The sequence below is a fragment of the Misgurnus anguillicaudatus genome, chromosome 6 (genome assembly GCF_027580225.2).
Source record: "Misgurnus anguillicaudatus chromosome 6, ASM2758022v2, whole genome shotgun sequence".
Classification (NCBI taxonomy): domain Eukaryota; kingdom Metazoa; phylum Chordata; class Actinopteri; order Cypriniformes; family Cobitidae; genus Misgurnus; species Misgurnus anguillicaudatus.
In genome coordinates this window covers 8,241,120-8,262,119 of record NC_073342.2, presented here as the reverse complement: position 1 = coordinate 8,262,119, position 21,000 = coordinate 8,241,120, and the positions used below count along the sequence as shown (strand labels likewise).

Sequence of the window (21,000 nt, the reverse complement as noted above, 5' to 3'; positions counted from 1 at the left end):
CCTCTACAGTGTGTGCGTGGGTGCGCTGGAGCAGTCCTTCCTGGAGTGCATTGGACTTTCGTTTACAAAGACGTGAAACTCCGCGAGTGGTCAGGGGTGTTCACTGATATGCTCACACAAAAAAACACTGCAAAAGATTCTTTCCAACAGGTGTTTTAGCATTCGTTGTAAACTTGTGGACCTATTTTTCCAAACGCCTCACACCCGTATATTCTTCCGCTGAGAGCTTGAATAACAGACACTCCAGCCCAGGTGGTGGCGCTAATCCACCTTTGCCAATTGCAAGAATAGAAACAAAGTTCCCGGCGCGGAGTAATACCGTACCTCACAGCACAACTAATACAAGTCAATAGAGTGGGCAAAAACTACGATAAAACCTGTTGAAAAGCTTTTTTTGCAGCGATTTTTGTGTGAGCATATCAGTGAACACGCCTGACCACTCTGTGAGTTTCACATATTTGTAAACAAAAGTTTAATGCATTTTAGGAAGGATTGTTCCTGTGCACCTATATAGCCATTATAGAGGTGGGAGGTGATATAACCCGAAAATTCTCGGGCCAGCATCATATGTCGAAATTTCAGTCAAAATAGTTCTATTTCATCATAAACAATCTGAAAACAGGGCTTTAAGTGTAAAATACCAAACTTGTCCTTTAATGTCAACATGGGTCATCCCTGTGGCACTCTTTCACAAACAAGTGCGCGAGCCTTCAAGATAGATACTTAAAACCTTCTGGATTGTGGGTGAATTGCATGTATTACTCAGTTCTGCACTTGTACCATATTGTTACACCCCTACTAATAAATTAGTCCTTTCACCAGGGCAAGTATTGGAGCATTCGTGTCAGTGTTATGCTTAAAAACTAGTAGGCCTAGCATTGGTTAATTATTGCTTGTGAATAATAAATGCGGCTGTTGAGTGATTTAGTCGCTTCCTTGAATGTTTTTGTCTTGTCGTTTAAAATACAGTCAATATGATTACGTGCCAGTCAGATGAGGCAGATAAGACATAAAGTTTCAAGCAGTGATGATAGGGCCACCGCACACATGGTCACCACCAACCATCGGCTGGAAAGCAGTGAACAGTGGGCGATATGCATTTAAGTGGGTAAATATAGAAGAAATATGGCAAAGATATTTTGATGTGTCATACCTCCTGGCACAATTACTTAAACTGAATAGTGGCACATACTGTCCTCAGTGGTCCAGTGCTAGAACTCTCCAGGCCTGGGGTCAAGGGAGGCTTGGCCAGCCCTGCGATGGTCTCAAGCCCACCCATCCAGCCAAGCATAATTAGGCCCTTTTAAATGTGGGCTTTAGCCCCCAAAGTTCTGCCCTGCTACCCCCAAAAATTGATTTATTCCACAATCTGTGCACAATTTCGTGATCGCTTTAGTCGCTTTTAAATGTCACATGAAAACGGGGACAGGCATCGCCTCGTCTTTTAGTTTGCGTTTTAGGGCACTTCAAGAAGGGATGCCACATAAACTCTCACTTCAGATGAAAAGAAAATGACGATTTTCACAAAAATAAGGTTATTAAGCTCTTGTCTAGCAATCCAGATGTTTAAGAGTAATTAAACTAGAATTATCTACGTTTGCACGTTTTCTGAGAGTTTTTATGATGTGTTGCTGATGTAAGCAATTCTACATTGATACATTAAAATTAAAGAATTGACATAAAAAACACAATTTAAAGGGTGTATAATATTAATGCACAGTTTTACTGTAGACTACATAAAATACATCCATTACATATTAATAATCATGTCCATCAGAAGTAAAACGTGTAGGAACGCTTACAATTTACAAATGTATTTCCCATAATTCAGTAGTTACTAAAAGACAAGAGATAATAAACTGTAAAGTGAATTGTATTTGTATGCTATAAATTACCACAGGAAGTTATTTACCACTGAAAGTTGTATCCCCAAAGAGAGTATACATTACATTTGCTTGAAACAAAGGGAGTTGAATTTAATCTATAATAAACTTTCAAATTCACCCATTGCCAAACAATTCAAAACAACATAAAAAAGTTAAAATACCTAATAGTTGTATATAACAGTAAGACACAGATGATTTCATTATTCATATCTGGTGCAGATGAAGTTGCGTAGTTCAGTTTGAGGAAGGCTGATCCAGCGCTGAACTCCTCCAGACAGAACTGCTCCAGATCTCACAGTGTCACAGCTCTTATCTGCTGTACTGTTCACCCAATTCTGATAGCAAACCATCTGTCCATTCATCCAGAACCAAACGCCCAGAGCACAGGAGTGACGTAACCCCAACCACACCTCTGGAGTAGAGGCCTGTTGAACCAATCCTGACACCCAGCGCTGAATCTCCTCTGAATCAACCGAAACCAAATCCACATGATGCTGTCTACAGTAACTCAGAGCATCAGACCAGCTCAGACTCTTATTGATCAATACCAGCTTATCTGAACACACAATAAACCACAATGACATCAGTCAAACACAAACATGAAGGAAAATACTGTGTATGAATCTGATTTAATTCTGATAATGAAGAAAGATTTGACATTTTGACTCACTTTCATGACACACAAAGGTCTCAGGGTAACTGCAACCTGCATCATTCCATTGACCCTGATGTTCCATTTTGACCTCTGTACACATTGGATTACCACCACCACTGGGTTCACGGGACATCCAGTATCTGAAGCCAGAGTTACTCTGATCTGCCCACTCCCATGAGTCACTGAACAGACCGATCCAGACAGATATCTGACTGTCATTAATGATCTTCTGAATCTGTTCACTCTCATTCTGGTTCCTCACAGTCACCAGATCAGTATGATTCTCTCTGCAGAAGATCTGAGAGTCATTCCAGGTTTTATTAGTAGTTTCATAGATGTATCTTTTGATTGTCTCTATTAAAGAAGAAATAAAGAATATACATTATTGTCAATCATTCTGACTACACATTGGGCCCTATTTTAACGTTCTGAAACGCAAGTGCGAAGCGCAAGTGACTTTGTGGGCGGATCTTGGGCGCTGTTGCTATTTTCCCGGCGGGAGAAATAAGTCTTGCGCCGGGCGCAAATCAATAAGGGGTTGGTCTAAAATAGGTGCATTATTCATAGGTGTGGTTTGGGCGTAACGTCAAATAAACCAATCAGAACGCTATCCAACATTCCTTTTAAACGCAAGGGCGCAAGTTCCATGGCGGGTTGCTATTATTAGACGGATTTACCAGGCGCACGCCAGGAGCGGTTCACAGCCGAGGAGACCCAGGTTCTTGTAAGAGCAGTCAAAGACAAAGAAGTTGTTTTGTATGAGGATGAGAGAAACCGCCCGAATCAGCGTCGCGGTTAAACAGGCGTGAGAGGAAATAGCCGCAATTGTCTCATCAGCTGCGCCAAGCACTACAATGATGTCAGGAGACGGGCGGATCCCAAGCTTGCCAGCATAAATCGGGCACGCCGGGCACACAGGAGGACATCGCTGCGTCCACCCTCACCGCTGAAAGGGTTTGGGGGCTTTGAAATTCGACACAAGAAACGCAAGCAAGGTCCAACCCCAAAGTACACTTACAAATCATGTTCATATACATAAAGGTTTCTTATGAAAACATTTTAATTATTATTTTCATAAAATAAACGTAATACAGCCACACAACAAACTTATGAAAATATTTTAATCGTTATTTGCATGATAATTGTTTAACGCTGCCACACAAAATAAATAAAAACTATCACTACAATGCTCACCACCATGGCCGTAGCTACCATTGAGGACACCGAGGTCATGTCCTCGGTAGTTTTTTCTTGAAGTTACGTTTCATTTTGATGTGAATTTAGCCGACGAGACAATCCTTGCATCTACGGACCATCACGTGCAGTGATGGAAATAACGGCGTTATATATAAACGTCGTTTCCTTACAGCGTTACTGACATTAAAATGCTGCGCATTAGTATAATTAATCTCACTGAAGCGAGTAAACTCTCATCATTAGACAGGCAATGTTTTTCTCTTGCGTGTGTTGAGGGGTGGGAAACACATAACTGATTGGCCTGTGTATGTTAGAGGGGGTGGGACAACCACATTATCAATGATGATTGGCTGAATTTCCATCGTTAGCCAATCAGAAGCAGGATTAGCTCATACACTATATACATGCACAGTCCAAGCAGTGTCGTGTTGCCAACTTGTTGATGACTTTGTCGCTAGATTTAGCAACTTAAAAAAAGCGAAAAAGGACAAATCTAGCGATCTTTTCTGTCGTGGTTGGAGACGGACGCGAGAGCATGTATCATTCTCTACACTCAACGAGCAGCAGGTGCTGCTAGACAATCACAAGCAGCCCGGTCATCACGTGCAGTCTGCCCGAGTCCCTCACCTCCGCAACGACAGAGCGATGGAAGTACAACAAGCTCAAAGGTAGCGGTCGCAAACACAAAGTGCACTGCTTCTATACAAGAATAGTATGCAAGAAAGGCAAGAATGTTTGTGTAACATGCAACGTAAGAAAGAGTCTCTCCACGTCTGTAATTCTAATCTAATAAAGCAAATGAAAATGAAAAGGCTGTAACAAACTTAACTATCATTTGGAAAGCCAGCAAAAGATGAGCAGAGAAGGAGGGAAGATGAGAAAGTTAAAGGTTATGCAGCAAATAGGGTACAATATGGGATGCAATACGGCTACCAATGAGATTAAAACCTACACTACTGTTCAAAAGTTTAAGGTCACTTAACTAAAATGTTAACTATGGTCTTAAAATCATTAAATCTGAAGGCTTATGGTTAAATGCTTGAAATTACTTTTGTAGACAAAATATAGCTGTGCCAAACAGATTAATTTTTGTTATTAGAAACCAAAAAATATATTTTTTGAAATAGATGACTTACACTGAATATTGAAGAAAAAGCAGCCACTAAGAGCCCTTATTATATATAAACTCCTATACTCTTAAAAATTCATCCTAAATTGAAAATGTAATAAGCTTTTTGAAAAAATGACACAGTTTTGCAGTTTCTAGGCAAAGGGTGACTTGCACTTCAGATGATGAAATGTAACCATTGATTTATTTTGGATGCTTTTAGTCACCAACAAAATTCTCAAAGACACAGTTACATTTGTGCTATGTCGTAGTTTGGACATGTTTATTATTATTCTGTAATATGGAAAAAATGTAAATAATAAAAAATGTCCTCGGTATTTGAAAAATCCTGGCTACGGCCTTGCTCACCACAATGATTTCCCTTATCTCATGTATTAATATTTTTTATTGTAACAATTTATGATTTGCAAAAATAATTGTTGCATCTGTGTAGATTAGATAAGCAATGCGCGTTGTGCACGCTATACATTATGGTCAAGCATGCGCCCTTTTCCTGTAAAATGATACAAAACTTTTGTATGTAAACCTCTGCATGTGCGTATGGGAATCTTTTGAAATTAGGTAGGCCAAATCCAGGCGGAAATCCCCAAAATAGCCTCTGTGCTTAAGAGGTTAAAGGGCGTGTTGCAGGTTACATTTTTCAACAAATTTTTGCAATTTGCTTGTTGATAATAAACATTTAAACTATTATTCATTGTATTTTATGTTGTTGGGTATTACAAAACGGAAACTAATACGAAAAAGTACAGCGGTTTGCAATGATTCTCCTTTCCCCCACAACGCACTGTATTACGTCACATTGGGGAGAGAATTTACCAAAGCCGCCTTGAGAGCATTGAAAGAGTGACTAGAGAGACGAGTAAAGTACAGTTTTGATTGCACAGATTATAGATAAATACATAGACAGACAGACAGACAGACAGACAGACAGACGGACAGACTAGTATAGAGAGCCAGATAGCATAACGTTAGCATAACTTCGTGTAGAAAGTAAACAAACAATTAACATACTTGTGCGTGCTGGCTTGAGGGGGTCCATGATCTTGCCTGAAATGGGTGTATGCGATCTTCAGCACAAACGGATTTAGGCTAGCCTGGGTGCCAGCCAATCTTAGCCCCGCCCACAACATTTTGAAAATGGGAAGATCGGTCTGGGGTTTTTCCGTTATGGAGCTTCTATGCAAGACCCAAAGTTAGTCGACCAATCAAATTGTCAGGGCGGGCTTTATACGATGATGGACAGATGATCAACAGTAACATAATCAACCTTGTCACCAAAGAGCGCGTGTGTTGAATCTGTTTACAACGAAATGGCTGCCGACTTAGAATTCAAATGTGTGGATTCTGACATTGAGTCTGTTCTAAAAGATATCGACAGAACATTGATTTTAAAAGAGGAACACAGAAACGCGAGCAAGGCATTTGTTGATCGGAAAGATGTTTTTGCCGTCCTTCCTACGGGATTTGGCAAACGTTTCATTTATCAGCTAGCTCCGATGGTCGCTATGAAGACGGGACATGAAAACCCTATTGGCATTGTTGTTTCTCCTTTGGTCGCACTTATGAAGGACCAAGTTAAAGAAGCAACTGAAATGGGTATCATAGCGGTCGTTGTCAGCGTCTTTTCGGAACCCCGGAAATGTGGCTGCTGAATAAGTGGAGGGACATGCGATGTTTAAAAATCTCTAGACTGGTGGTCAGGACATGAATGGATCAAATCAGCAGCAAATTTGCAAAGTTTTATTTATCTCCACATATATCATAAATAATAATTAGCATGGTAACTTTGCAGTATACCACATTATATATTTCCTACGATGTATATATGATTTCCAAATTATATATGTAAGTATTAAACGGCAATGAATGTCTCATCTATCTCTATGGCTCTGGCTAAGGCTTTCTTCACTTCTCCCCAATGTGACGTTATCGCCGAATTGCGTAAAAAACCTTTTAATACCAAAAACGTACAACCCCAAAACAGAAAAAGTTTGGACACTGTAGTAATTGTGAGTAAAAAAGTAATGGAATAATTTACAAATCTCATAAACTTATATTTAATTTACAGTAGAATATAGATAACATATAAAATGTTGAAAGTAAGATATTTTGAAATGTCATGCCAAATATTGGCTCATTTTGCATTTCATGAGAGCTACACATTCCAAAAAAAGTTGGGACAGGTAGCAATAAGAGGCCAGAAAATTTTAATGTACACATAAGGAAAAGCTTAAAGGGGGGGGGGTTTAATTGTATTTCAAGCATTCTGACTTATTAACACAGTTATAGAGTTGTTTCCTCATGCTAAACGTAGGCAAAGTGTCAAAAATGCAGTTGGGCGTGTTTCAGAGTATTTCTGTGCCGAATGCACTTCGCCAGGGTTCGTACAAGTTTCGGCTAATTTTTTTCGATTACGGTTCTAACTGACGTTTCAGGGGTTTTCGATACGTATCACTTCTTTATATGGGCTTCCGCCGGAAAACTTCCCCCGGAAAACCCCGCCCAGCCGTCAGTCAGCGGGAGACGCTAGAGCTTGCTAACAGCTTATCACGCCACTCAGCCTTGTTTAATTTCAAAAGTCAACAATGGCACAACAAGAAGTGTGTTTTTGGATGTAAGGAGAAGACATCCAGCCTTATGGAAACAATGGATATAGTTTATTATCCGGATTAGCAGCGGAGTTTTGCGTGTGTGTTTGATGCGGTGGATTTTCAGAACCGGGTCATGACGAGTTACACGTGGTAAGTAAGACTTCTGTCTTATGTTGGAAGTAGGCGCGTGTATATTATATAAATGCCACGAACATGTAGTGAATCATAAGTTAAAACAGTGTTGTATAGTGTTGTATGACTCGTACTCGCTCCTCCCATGTTATAACTCCTCCTTCTGCATTTTTTCGTACGTTATCGGAAAGATTCGGTAAAGCTAATCTTTCTTTTATAAATCTGATTAAACTAAAGACTCTTCAGAGATATAAAGGATGTCATACTACTCCATAGGTACTCCAGATTAATATCAGAAATGCAGAAACAGCGTGTGTTACGTGAGCTTTAAGGACTAATTTGCAACTTATTAGGTCAATTGGCAACATGATTGGGTATAAAAAGAGCCTCTCAGAGTGGCAGTGTCTCTCAGAGGTCAAGATGGGCAAAGAATCACCAATTCCCCCAATGCTGGGGGGAATATAAGAAAATATAAGAAAATATAAAATATAAGTTTATGAGATTTGTAAATTATTCCATTCCTTTTTTACTCACAATTTCTACAGTGTCCCAACTTTTTCTGTTTTGGGGTTGTACATTTTAAGACATTTGAGACATTTTAAAAATGATATACATATCTTGACTGATGTATGTACCCATTAATCGACAGTGGTGGTTAACCTGCAACACGCCCTTTAACATCCCCTTTACAGTAAATGTTTAGGGATAAAGGTCAGAGAATAAACTGATCTCAATGCTTCTTAAACACAGGTGTAGTTTGTTGACGGTGACTTAAATGCTATTTCTCTTTCTTTACTGTCTGTTGTTGTTGTTGTCATAAAAAGGTAACATATGATGCATGCTTTTTTAGTGAAGGTTTGTTGTAAGGAGCTGCACTCACCATTGTAGCAGATGAACCCTGACTTCTGATCACAGTTCTGACGACACCATGTTCCATTTCTCATAAATACACAATTACCATCACCATTAATGCTACTGTTTATTACTAAGTTTGTATGGTTCACAGGGTCACCCATAGACCACTTCCATTTATAAATACTTGTATTCTTCAGTCCTATCCAGATATGCTGATCCTTCTTGTTCACACTTTTATTTATCACACTTTTCAGCTGTTTCATGTCATTCATGTTGTCGACTGTGGCCAGATCTGTGTACTTCTCTCTGCAGTAACTTTGAGCTTCAGTCCAGGTCTTATTCATGTCTATATAGTGATAGCGGTGCTGAATGCATTCAGATATTGAACAGAGAGCTATGAAAGAGAGAAATTGATTCTTTATTAAAACAGACTCAAATCTTATTACACTTAATATACAAAATATAAACCAGAAACACATACTTACCAACAAGAAGAAGTCTGAAATATATCGTTTGTGTCATTTCTAAAGGATTAAACACATAATAAACTTCAGATTGATTTTTGAATTGTAAGGGACAAATTACTTTGCTTATTAAAATGGCTGTCTATTTATACTTCATTCTGATTCGTCAGCCGGGACCTTCTGAGTTTATTTATTCACCAAAAACAGACTAAACCTGATAAGAGATGCTCATCCAAGTACTGTAAATCATCTTGACTGGTATTAACTATATGATTTATCATGCAAACATAAACAAAAATCCTCCTAAAAAAAACTTTATAATATTTAGCTCACATCACAAATTTACAGACAAACAGAATATTAGTAAAGAAAATTGCATAAAATTGAACCCTGATTAATCTGTTCAGTGTTTAGTTGTATCCTTTTTTTGCCACAAATAAACACAGTTTAGGAGTAGTACATTTTGAAATTATTTTAGCAAATAGATACAAAAATATTATATTTAAATGTTTAATTTGTTCATTTTTAAATGTCTCTAAAACTGAAAAAAAAATCTATTCGTTAACTCTTTGCCGGATTAAGTCTGATTATAAGTTATTGAACTGAACACTGAAATTAAATCACAATTAAATAGTACTGCATTAAAACTTCACATTAAAACATCATAAAAGATAAATCCCATTCCCAACCCGGTCACTTTTTCAGGCAGACAGTAAACAACCCATACAATCTTTAAATGCCATGCAAGACTCCTTGAAATCTATTAATTTGTATTCCCTATAATATTTATATGAATAATTTAAGTGGCGCCAAAGTGTAAATATCTGTGTCTATATTTATCTTTTGTATTTTCCATTATTATTATGATGATGAATATTACTATTATTATTATTGCACTGTGAGTTCACACTTAATTTTATTGTACATCCCATTGTTACAATGACAATATAGATTAAGAAGTTTAATTTGAACAGGAATAAGAATGTAAGTTGTTCTTACTTTTGATGTTGTTGTGTTTCTCTCCTGAATCTGCTGTGTCTCTGTCTGTATCTGTATATGTGATTATATGATATCTGCTCTTCAGCACATCACATCATTTGTTTATTTCTTTAGAAAGTTATTTTCATATTTCATTTCCTTCTTTTTTGTATATTGACCACCTATCTTATTGTTATCTGTTGTTACTGAAAATAACAGCAGTCAAAGTGTAAAACAATGAGAGATCAGTTCTCACCTTATTTGCATATTGGTGTCAGTAAAATATAGTGAATAAAAGATAGATGAGGTTAATTCAGTGTATTTAATACATACATTTAGGGTGGGTTGCAACAAGGATTAGGCTTAAATCTGGTTTAAATCAATGATGATTTGATCATTATGTTGTAACAAACTTTATCCCTTGTTTAATTAAACATAATCAGGGCTACATTTTAATTCCCATTTTGATTCAGGTTTAAATTTTACAGTAAACCTAGATTATATTTAATCCTGTTGATCCATTAAATTAAACTCTGATTTAAATCTCAAATGGGGATTAACTTTAAACTGAGCAAATGATGAAATTTAAATATACAAACATTTACAATTAAATTTGTTGCTAATTGATCAAAGATTTAGGTTTATTACAAATAAAATAGAGACATTTGGTGGCACAGTAACTTGGCTTGTCTGTTTCGAAGCATCCAGTCCTGGATGTCGTCTTTATTTTACAGTAAATACAAAGACATCTTTTATAATTTCACGGAAAAGAGTCCAATCGCTCGAGAAAAACATTAACAGCACCGGTGACAAATATATCCAGCCATACTGCTCCATTAGTCAATACAATAGATTGTTTTAATGAAATGTCAAATTATTATTTAAAATTTATTTATTTATGATTTATTTTGAATTAACCCATTATATTACCGATATATGGAGGTGATTTATAATCCTAAAATTACTTACTACCTTTCCCAGCAAGCATTTCAACATTGATTCACCATTGAATCAACGTCAAGGACAAGGTTGAATCAACATTGAATTACCTTTTGATTTTGCAAATGTATTTATTTATTTTTAAGCATTTTATTAACATTTTGCAACCTTTTACCATTCACCGTTGTTTCAAAGTTGAACAAACAACTAATTTCAACCAAATTTTAACGTTGAAGGTGGGTCATATGCCTGCTGGGTTGTCTGCATAAACTGTTTATTTCCTTTTTGACAATATCAATATTGTTGTTGTTTAGTTACACTGTATTCATGGCATAAATAATCACAATTCATCGAAGACACAATATACCACATGAAATAAAGATTTCTTAATTTGTGTTTAAAATTAAGTAGTGCAACACAACTTGAATTAAAATAAAACTGGGATTAACAAACCCAAGATCTAGCTCTAAACTTATAATATAACAAACTTATGCTAAGGTATCTGGGATTTGTATGAAGGGCAAGCCTGGCATACCCAAAACTTCATTTTAGTTTTACATGTACTCTTTGTCTTTCAATAATTCTTAAAATTACTTATGTAAATATACAAATATTTTTGTGCTGTACAGATAATTATTGTTGTATTTGAAAATTATTGTAATTGTAAAACACTTTCTTTAGGTTGAAACTTTTAACATTACTCCTATTGTCTAATTTCTTGAGTATTGTATGACACATTTAAAGCCAAAAATGTGTTGTTTTAGCCAAAAACCTACTCTGCGCTTTTTTATGTTTTGTTTTCTCATTGTATTGGGGTTGGGGTTAGAATAACTTTCTGTTCCATTTTTAGACATCCAAACCCCAACTCTACCCAGCACACATGTTGTTTGACTCAAACCTTTTACAAATAAAAGTGATTCTGGGAAAATGTTGTTGTTGTTTGAAATCAACACTTAAACAAAAACGCACACAAACAAACAGAACCCCTGCTTCACTGCGCTGCCTCAAAGTAATGAACAACAGATGATGCATCAAACAATAAAAAATAAAAAATTTCTATGTTGACAAAATAAAAAATAAACCGGCGGTGGATCAGTGGCCTGTTTCAGTAAGAACTCTGAGTTGATTACTCTGAGATGGAAAACCGAAATTAGTTAGTATAAATTGATTCTAAGTAGGTTGAATCTGAGTTAAGTGTGTACACAACCACTATGACAAGCCATTATCAATAGAGCAGCGATATTACGATTCGCCCTGTCAACAGCACGTGACAAAGAGGACCTGGGGCCTTATGTACAAAGGCTTGCATTGAATTCATACTAAAACATTTCTCTTCCATCAAGTGACGTCTTGTGGTCCCATCCCAAAAAAGGGAAAAAAACCTTCTCTGGATCTGTATCATATCTGTGGAATGATCTGCAAGTTGCAACAAGATCTGATGATTCTGTAGCCGTCTTTAAGAATCGGCTAAAAACCAGTTGAGACCAGTGACTTATTTTTTGAGGGCGCACACATAAATGTAGCCCATAAGCTGTGTGGCTCTCCTTCAAAATATGTGTTTACCGCCTCATGTTAACTTATGTGCATCATGTGTGATGTCAAAATACGAGCCTGCAGCAGATGCTTCTAATGGGGTTTATGATAAAAGAGACCCTTTTTTGGTAACACTTTAAAATAATGGTCAAAATCCTGGTGAACAATACATTAACTAAGACTTATTTCAAGTAACTATGAATTAAATACATGTCAACAGTCACATACCAATAAATAAAGTCTGATCCTGTAAACTTTTTCGGCGTGCCGTCCCCCTTTGTGTAAGGTGCCCCCCCCCCCCCCCCGAAATTGTAAAATCTATTTCTTTTTATTACACAAAACATATTAAATTATACAATTTGGTGCTGTTGGTTAGTAGCCTTATTTTTTCTGAAGTTTAATTACACAGAATTTACGATAATGTACTTTACAAAATGTTATAAAATTTGGGGGCCCCGTTTGAGAACCACTGCTGTATAATACAATCTGAAAAAATATGATTACTTAATTACTTTGAATTACTCATGTTACCTATCATCACTGAAAGGGTAAAATATGGTAACTCTTTAGGATTCAATTCTTATATTACCATATACATTTAATTTTTAGAATTTTTATTCTGTTTTCTATAAACAACCTAAGGAATACACCTCTTAATCTCTAACTAACTTACCTCACAAAATACAGATTCCATGTTTTCAACCTCTGTTAGCTATATCCCTCCTTACTGATGTTTATAAGTCTCGAAGACTGACTTAATATTAAAAAAATCATGGTAACCCATTAGTAATTATTCAAGTATTACCACACTGTTCTTAATGAATTACTTAAAATCTTGACCATTATTTTAAAGTAAAAAACACGGTAACTTATTAGTAATAACTCAGGACTTAAGACATGAATCTTAAGAAATTACTTAAAATCTTGACCATTATTTTAAAGTGAAAAACACGGTAACTTATTAGTAATTACTCAGGACTTAACACATAAATCTTAAGAAATTACTTAAAATCTTGACCATTATTTTAAAGTGAAAAACACGGTAACTTATTAGTAATTACTCAGGACTTAAGACATAAATCTTAAGAAATTACTTAAAATCTTGACCATTATTTTAAAGTAAAAAACACGGTAACTTATTAGTAATAACTCAGGACTTAAGACATGAATCTTAAGAAATTACTTAAAATCTTGACCATTATTTTAAAGTGAAAAACACGGTAACTTATTAGTAATTACTCAGGACTTAACACATAAATCTTAAGAAATTACTTAAAATCTTGACCATTATTTTAAAGTGAAAAACACGGTAACTTATTAGTAATTACTCAGGACTTAAGACATAAATCTCAAGAAATTACTTAAAATCTTGACCATTATTTTAAAGTGAAAAACATGGTAATGTTCTAGTAATTAGCACAATTAATTATAAAAAATTGTATTCTACGGTACAAATCATGGTAACCCCCTAGTAAAGACACGATCCTGTACTTTTATAATAACAACACTATTACAAATAAAAGAAATGGTACTGTAAAGGCATAAAGTAACGTTATGCAAACTGAAGCGAGAAACAACACAAACAGTAGAGCGGACCTTTGTCTGCATCCATGTAGAAACATACGACTCATCATAATGTATATATTTTTAATAAATTCTTTAAAAATACTTAATAGTTACACAGATCACTAAATGTTAAATATTTAATTAATGAGTAGTCAGTGCCATATTTTACATAAGATTTTACTCAAAAAGGCTAACGTTAACGTTACTTATTACACGGCTCTCTGGAATGCTTGATTCTGATTGGTCAGTTGAGACATTTGCAGGTTCGTTCTTTTCGAATAATAACCGCTCCAAAATAATAACGCATAGCCGGTACTACTTTTACGAGTAAAATCACTCCGCGCCAATAAAGATCAATAAAGATTACTGTTTGTTTGGCGCCATCTTGTGACAAACACTGGACAACCACGACAAGCTTACTGAGACTGAACTTGACAAAATAGAGCATGACAGCTACGAAGCCAACACACAAAAAATTACAGAATGGGCATTAAAACTTCTCAAAGACTGGCTAAAAGAGAAAAAAATGGAGACAGACAAGTTTGAAGCAGAGGATCTTAAGGTATTATGATCATTTTATGCATCTGTGCAAAGTTTCGCGGAAGGATAAAAATGTTAATTTTTAAAACAAATATGCCAATAAAATGTTTCAAATTCATATTCATGTCCGTTTTTTTTCTTATGTGACAAGTAGCCGTGTAATAAGCGGGATAATGTAGAGTCAGCCGGAAGTTATCGAGAAATAAGCCCCTTCAGTGTGATACAAGACCCTCCGCTTCGCGTCAGGTCCTGATCACTCCAAGTACCCCAGAGTGCACCCTGGACGATGGGGTGGGTCGACACGTTGGGATGGACCGACACGTGTCGCCCCGCCCAGCTCGACAGTTATTGGTTTGTGATTAAGATGAGCTTATTGGTGTAGAGATGTGTGACGCTTTTACAGCTTATTGGTGTAGAGAATTATGATGCTTTGAGCAGGCTTGGAATGCGGAAGTAGCCATTCAGACGAATCATGAGACGAATACACTTTTAATATATATTAAAAAGCGAATATAAATTTTGTTTTTGCGTTTATTGTTGCAATTCCACAACATTCCATGAAAACAGAAATACAAATAATTCTGGATTACGAAGAACAGAATATAAATAAACGGTTTAATTTACTCCCTCAACAGCTGACCCTCAGACCCTAAGGTTACCTCGACATTTCTCGCTGGTTTTTGTAAGTGACACGACAATATAATGCGAAGCATGGTTATGTAGATGTACCTTGATTAATATATTCAAACACACACATTATATTTATAAAACGTGTTTGTGTAACACATGGTAATCAAAATGCCAACAAAGATTTTTACAACAATAAAACCTTACTTTTTAAAATAGTCAATCTTACCAATAAAAATTACTTTTCGCAAGGAAGTAACAAGATCGTATTTGATTTCTGAACTGCATTACTGAAACCTTATAAATCCTGAATGTAGTCACCTGTTTCTATATAAAAAAAACTTAAAAACAATACATTTAATAACCCCTTTAAACACTTTCTAAAATCAATGGTAATTGAAATATTACACAAAATTTTAACAGCTAAATTAAGAATTTATTAATTAGATGGACTTCATGCCTGCTTAAAGCAATACATAGCAAATTATGTTTACATGGAATATGAGAAACCTTAAAGAACAGACTGATGTAAATGACTGAAACCTTGTTTTCATGCACGTGTTTGCCATAGCTTTTTTATTAGAACACTATACACTGCAAAGTTCAACTTTAAATTATTAATTCATACATCAAAATCAGTTGATCTCAGTTCATTCACGCTTAACACACCAATGTGTTTCCTTCCGCAAAAAAAAAACCGTCCTGGAAGCAAAATCCTGTGAAAACATTTCATTAAAAGCCCAGAAGTTCACCACATCGGCCTCTTCCCCTTCACCCTGGTGGGTATGACTTGAAAAGGGCTCTGCACTGCAAGCATTCCCTGATGCTGTAAACAATCAAAACTCTGTCCAGTAGACAGGACTGAAATTCTTCCAGATGGCCACCCCTTAAAGTCTAAAGACAAAATACAGGAAAGATAAATAAAAAGTTTAACTGCCTCATACTACGAAATTCAATTGAAGAATGTGCATTGAACAGTGGGGTGAATCTTACCGTCTAGCCATGCAAAGTGTTCTGCTTTCCGAAAAACTTCTTGAGTGACCACATCCCTTAACTTAAATCTGCATACCAGAGAAACGGTCAAATACGCAGAGTCACTCGTTGACCAAATAACTTCACTGAGGATTTCAGAAATGATTTCCAGAGGAAGCTGTTGAAACAAAAACAAACAAATGTTTATTTATACTATAAAAGTCATGAAACATTATATAAACACTGACTACAGCCAACCTTAGTTTAGACCAGTGTTTCTCAAACTTTTTCAGCCCAAGGACCACTTTATCTTCCAATTTTTTTCTGAGGACCACCTAACAGAATCTCACTTTAACACGCACCCAAAAAACAACAAAAAAGGAAGGATAAACTAAATTTATTTTTATAAATGTATTAACTGTTTCAAGTCAAAAACGAATTATTCAAACACACATGCAATGATATGATCAGAAAATAGTACATGCATTTTATTTAATTTGAAAAATTTAAGTTGAAATAAACTGCAGTTTAATATGAACAAAAACTGCAATTAAACATACTGTAACAACCCAGGTCCCACTTAATGTCATTGCAAAGAGCCATTAAGTGACTGAGGTGGTGGGTATATGAAGCGTAACTATGGTTGTAACTATGGTAACAATAACATGCTGGAAATTAATGTTCCCCTTAATGTCCACTATCAGTGAAATAACTGGAATTTTACAAATGAAACAAAAACTGGTAAATTACAAAACAAATAGATCTGTGGATTTTATTTTTTGAGATTTCCATCTAAAACTTAACGTGAATATTAATGAGACGAGTGGTGCTGCTTATCACACATCAGTTTCTGAATGTCTGGCTCCAAAGAGGAGAGTTTCAGTCTCATACTAGGCTCCACGTTTAGTCTGTTGCGCTGTTTTGTTTTCAAACCAACCAGTGTGGAAAACCCAACCTCACAGTTGTATGTAGTTGGGAAGGGCATAAGCACTTTGAGGGCAGATTCTGCAAGCTTTGGATGTTCAGGAAGGAGCTGAGCCCAGAAGTCTGTTAAGGGCTCTTGTTTGAATGACATTTTGAGACCTCCATCTGATGCAATGTCCGCAAGACTATTGCCTTCTTGTATTGAGAGCTTGGTACATTGCTCAATGATGTCACCAAATGGATTTCTGATCCACTCAAAGTCCACATCTAGCTCTGGAAAATATTTTTCCAGCTGCATGTGAATGCCTTGTAGATGTTCCTTTATGGCTGTGATGGTGTCGTCATCCAGAGTCTCTTTAGATTCGAGAAGAAAGTCCGCTAGAGTGGGGAAACAGTCAAATTCACGGCGATCGATATGCGCGCACCAGAGCTTTAATTTGGTGCGCGCCCCTTTAATTTTGTCCTGTACATTAAAGACTGTGACCGCGTTTCCTTGCAGTGCTAAGTTGAGCGTATTGAGCGTGCTGAAAATATCTGCAAGATAGGCTAGTTTTGAAAGCCACATAAAGTCATGAATTCCATCATACAATTCATCAGCTTGGTGCAGAAATAATTTTACTTCATCGCGCAGTTCAAAGAGACGACACAGGACCTTGCCACGGGACAACCAGCGCACTTCAGTGTGGAACAGAAGTTTTGTGTGCTCACTTCCCATTTCCTCACACAGGACTTTAAAAAGACGCGAGTTGAGGGCCTTGCCTTTGATTGAGTTGACAATTTTAACTGCCTCGTCCAAAACAGTTTTAAGGCAACTTGGCATCTTTTTCACCGCGAGCTGTTCTCTATGAATGCAGCAATGCGTTGACACAGCGGATGGAGCAACATTACGCACACGCGTTACCAGGCCCTTGTGTTTGGCTGTCATCGCAGTTGCACCATCAGTGCAAACTCCAACACAACATTTCCAGTCAATTTTATTATGCACAATGAAGTCATTTAGTGCATCAAAGATCGCTTCTCCTGTGGTGTTCGTTGGAAGGGATTTACAGAAGAGAAAATCCTCATGAACTGAGCGCGCATGGATGTATCTGACAAAACACAGAAGATTTGCTTCGTTACCAATGTCCGTGGACTCGTCCAATTGAAGAGAAAAGAAGGGACTCTGGTGTAATCGTGTGATCAGCTGCTCTTGGATATTTTCGGACATTGAAGTTATGCGTCGCTGGACAGTGTCATTGGACAGAGGTACTTTGTGCATGTCATCACTAGCTTTCTTCCCTAGCATTACGTTTGCCATAACTTCGGCAGCAGGCTTAACTAGAGTCTCTCCAATTGAATGGGGTTTTCCCGTTTTTGCAATGAGTAGAGACACTTTGTATGATGCCTCCGTAGCCTTTGCATTTTCACCGGGCATAAAAAACTGTGAAGTGTTTTTACTCATGTGTCGCTCAAGCTCATCACGTTTTCTCTCAAAAAATGACACTGGTTTACCTGTACAATCTTTGTGCTTAGACTCGAAGTGACGCTTGAGTTTGGATGGTTTCATTGCTTCATTAGCCAATATTTCATAACACAAAACACAGTGAGGTCTAGCATCCTCAAGATCCCCAGTCCAGGAAAATCCAAACTTTATGTACTCATTGTTATATTTTCGCTTAACTTTCTCACATGGTTTTCGCTCCATGGTCGGCGGGAGTGTGGTGGCCAGTGGCCGTGACTCGGTGTCATCGATCCCGGCTTCAGTAGGCCTTTGTGATGTTGTAGTTTTGCTGCTTTCAGGGGACGCTTGTTCTTTTCTTTTAACCCCTTTTTGGTTTAGCCACCGATCCATTATACGTTATTAAAACAGTCTTGCAAAAGCATTAAAAATCTTCTTAAATAAGAGATGATTTAAAAACACTTGCCTATAGGTCATCTTTTCGCGGACCACTAGGGGGCGATGGCGGACCACTAGTGGTCCGCGGACCACACTTTGAGAATTACTGGTTTAGACAAACCTGAAAGTTGTCACAACTTCATACTCAAGATTAATATTATTTTATAATACTACAAATAAAATATGAATATATACAGTACTGTGCAGAATTTTTAGGCATGTTGGCATTTTCACACTGAAAAAAACCTTTTAAGCCAGTTATTTATAGCTTTTGCTGTAGTGTGTCAGTAAGAAATTTCAGTTTACATTTCCAAACATTAATTTTGCCATTAATTGTAATAATCCAGTTTGGTATTTACAAGAAGTCTGATGACCGGCAGTATGATCCACATGGGGATCTTTTGTATTGAATACAAATATTTGTCTTATATGGTGAACAGAATCCACATTGGATAGCAAACAGAAATTGAGTTAAGCTGAAATGTTATTAAATGTCTTTGATGCTGATGTTAACTGATAATATGAAATGATCTGCAGTGCTGACTGATATAGTACTTTTACTTAATCCCTTCAATTTTATATCTGAACAACTATATAGTTGTAACAACTAAGAAAAAAATACCTCTGCATGCACACACATATGTTATTATTAGTTCTTAATGAATGTATGTGCACAAATAACCTGATTCACTGGACTCTGCCTGAAGACATTGCCTAAAAGAACAAATGACAAGAGGTAGGTATATTGGTAGATATGGTACAGAGTAATGTTTAATGTAGGAACATTCTAATAGCTACATACATTGTCCAGGAAAACAGAACACCACCACCTACTAATCTGAGGCATCATTCTGAAAAAAAAAAAACATAATAATAATAATAATATATGTGAGGGTTGAGGAACAGATGAACCCAAACGCAACGATGTCGGGGAAAAACAGAAAACACTTTATTTTAAATACACAAAAACAAAAACCCACGAGGGGGTACACAACATGAAGACATGAAACTGACAGATAACATTAAGACTTGACTAGATGACTTGACTCGATAGGAAGACTCGACCGTACACGAAACACGATGTCACAACACAATGATCCTGCACAGAACTAAAGATACACTGACATTAAATAGAATGAACCAAACAAGATAACGAGCGGGGAACAGGTGATGGGAATAAACTAATGATTACCAATAAGCAGGAGAACGAGGGGGCGGGGACAAAAGACAAGACACCGGAGGGACATGCCAAACACAAAAACAAGGCATGAACCTCCACACAAGGCCAGGGACTGCCAGAACTGTGCCACCATGACAAAATACAAATATAACAAGACTTCAAGGCAGAGTCCTGACAAATATATACATACACACACAATAATCATGTATGTCTGTCATGTACAGAGTGTACAATCCACAAAAAAACAAGAAAATTAGCAGGTTATATAACTTACAATTCTTAACAATTCTCTTTAAATTTTACCTACCATTAGTATGTAAATCCCACAGTGGTTCCCACCCATCTGCTTCGGGATTCCCTGTGAGGTTTGGATGAAAACAAGCACATAGTTTTACCTTTACAGATCACCATCACATCAATTATTGTAAATGTTATAATTTATGTAATGAAACAGACTTTTGGTAGCATGTATATAAAATATTTTAGGGATGTAGTCCTTAATGTCAATTAACACATCTATATTTCATTTTCAAGTGTCATATATGTGGTTTGTTGATACATAACTGTTCATGCAATTGTTAATTTTCAATAAACAAAAAATATGTGATTACAGTTTAAAACAGAACGACTGTAATCTCTGAACGCATTCTGATAACATTTCTATAACCTGAATGTGTCAATGTACTGTCCAAATCCTGCTTGTTGCATATGGGTTAAGAAAATACATTTCTCGTGTCTTACTGTCTTTGGTTTGTCTATCTGTATAACGCACATGCTCTACACACACATCTCTGTAATGGTTTATGTAATTAATAGCATTGTGCAACTTAACAAAATTCAACAGCACATTGTTTAGTATTGGATATTGGTAAACTGACATTAGGCTAAAATATATAGAACCAAATCAGAGCCTATAATATGTTGTTTATATTCAGTGATAGTACAATCATTCATAA

General features: G+C 36.5%; 2 protein-coding genes and 1 long non-coding RNA gene across 3 annotated transcripts; all 3 read right to left on the bottom strand.

Moving 5' to 3' along the window:
- Positions 1-2,080: 2,080 nt before the first annotated feature.
- On the bottom strand, positions 2,081-8,789 carry LOC129433280 (macrophage mannose receptor 1-like). The gene is made up of 3 exons (XM_073869115.1): positions 8,693-8,789; positions 2,557-2,895; positions 2,081-2,442 (listed from the first exon to the last, which is right to left on the bottom strand). Exons 1-3 carry the CDS (start codon positions 8,787-8,789, stop codon positions 2,087-2,089), a joined length of 792 nt encoding a protein of 263 aa, XP_073725216.1. The 3' UTR covers positions 2,081-2,086.
- A 6,847-nt stretch (positions 8,790-15,636) lies between these two features.
- On the bottom strand, positions 15,637-16,328 carry LOC141364164 (uncharacterized). Its single transcript, XR_012369815.1, has 2 exons — positions 16,086-16,328; positions 15,637-15,986 (listed from the first exon to the last, which is right to left on the bottom strand). It is a non-coding gene; the product is annotated as an uncharacterized lncRNA (long non-coding RNA).
- Positions 16,329-16,875: 547 nt separating this feature from the next.
- Positions 16,876-18,819, bottom strand: LOC129447486 (zinc finger BED domain-containing protein 5-like). The gene has a single exon (XM_055209250.2). The coding sequence runs from the start codon at positions 18,817-18,819 to the stop codon at positions 16,876-16,878; it is 1,944 nt and encodes a 647-aa protein (XP_055065225.2).
- Between the last annotated feature and the right edge of the window lie 2,181 nt (positions 18,820-21,000).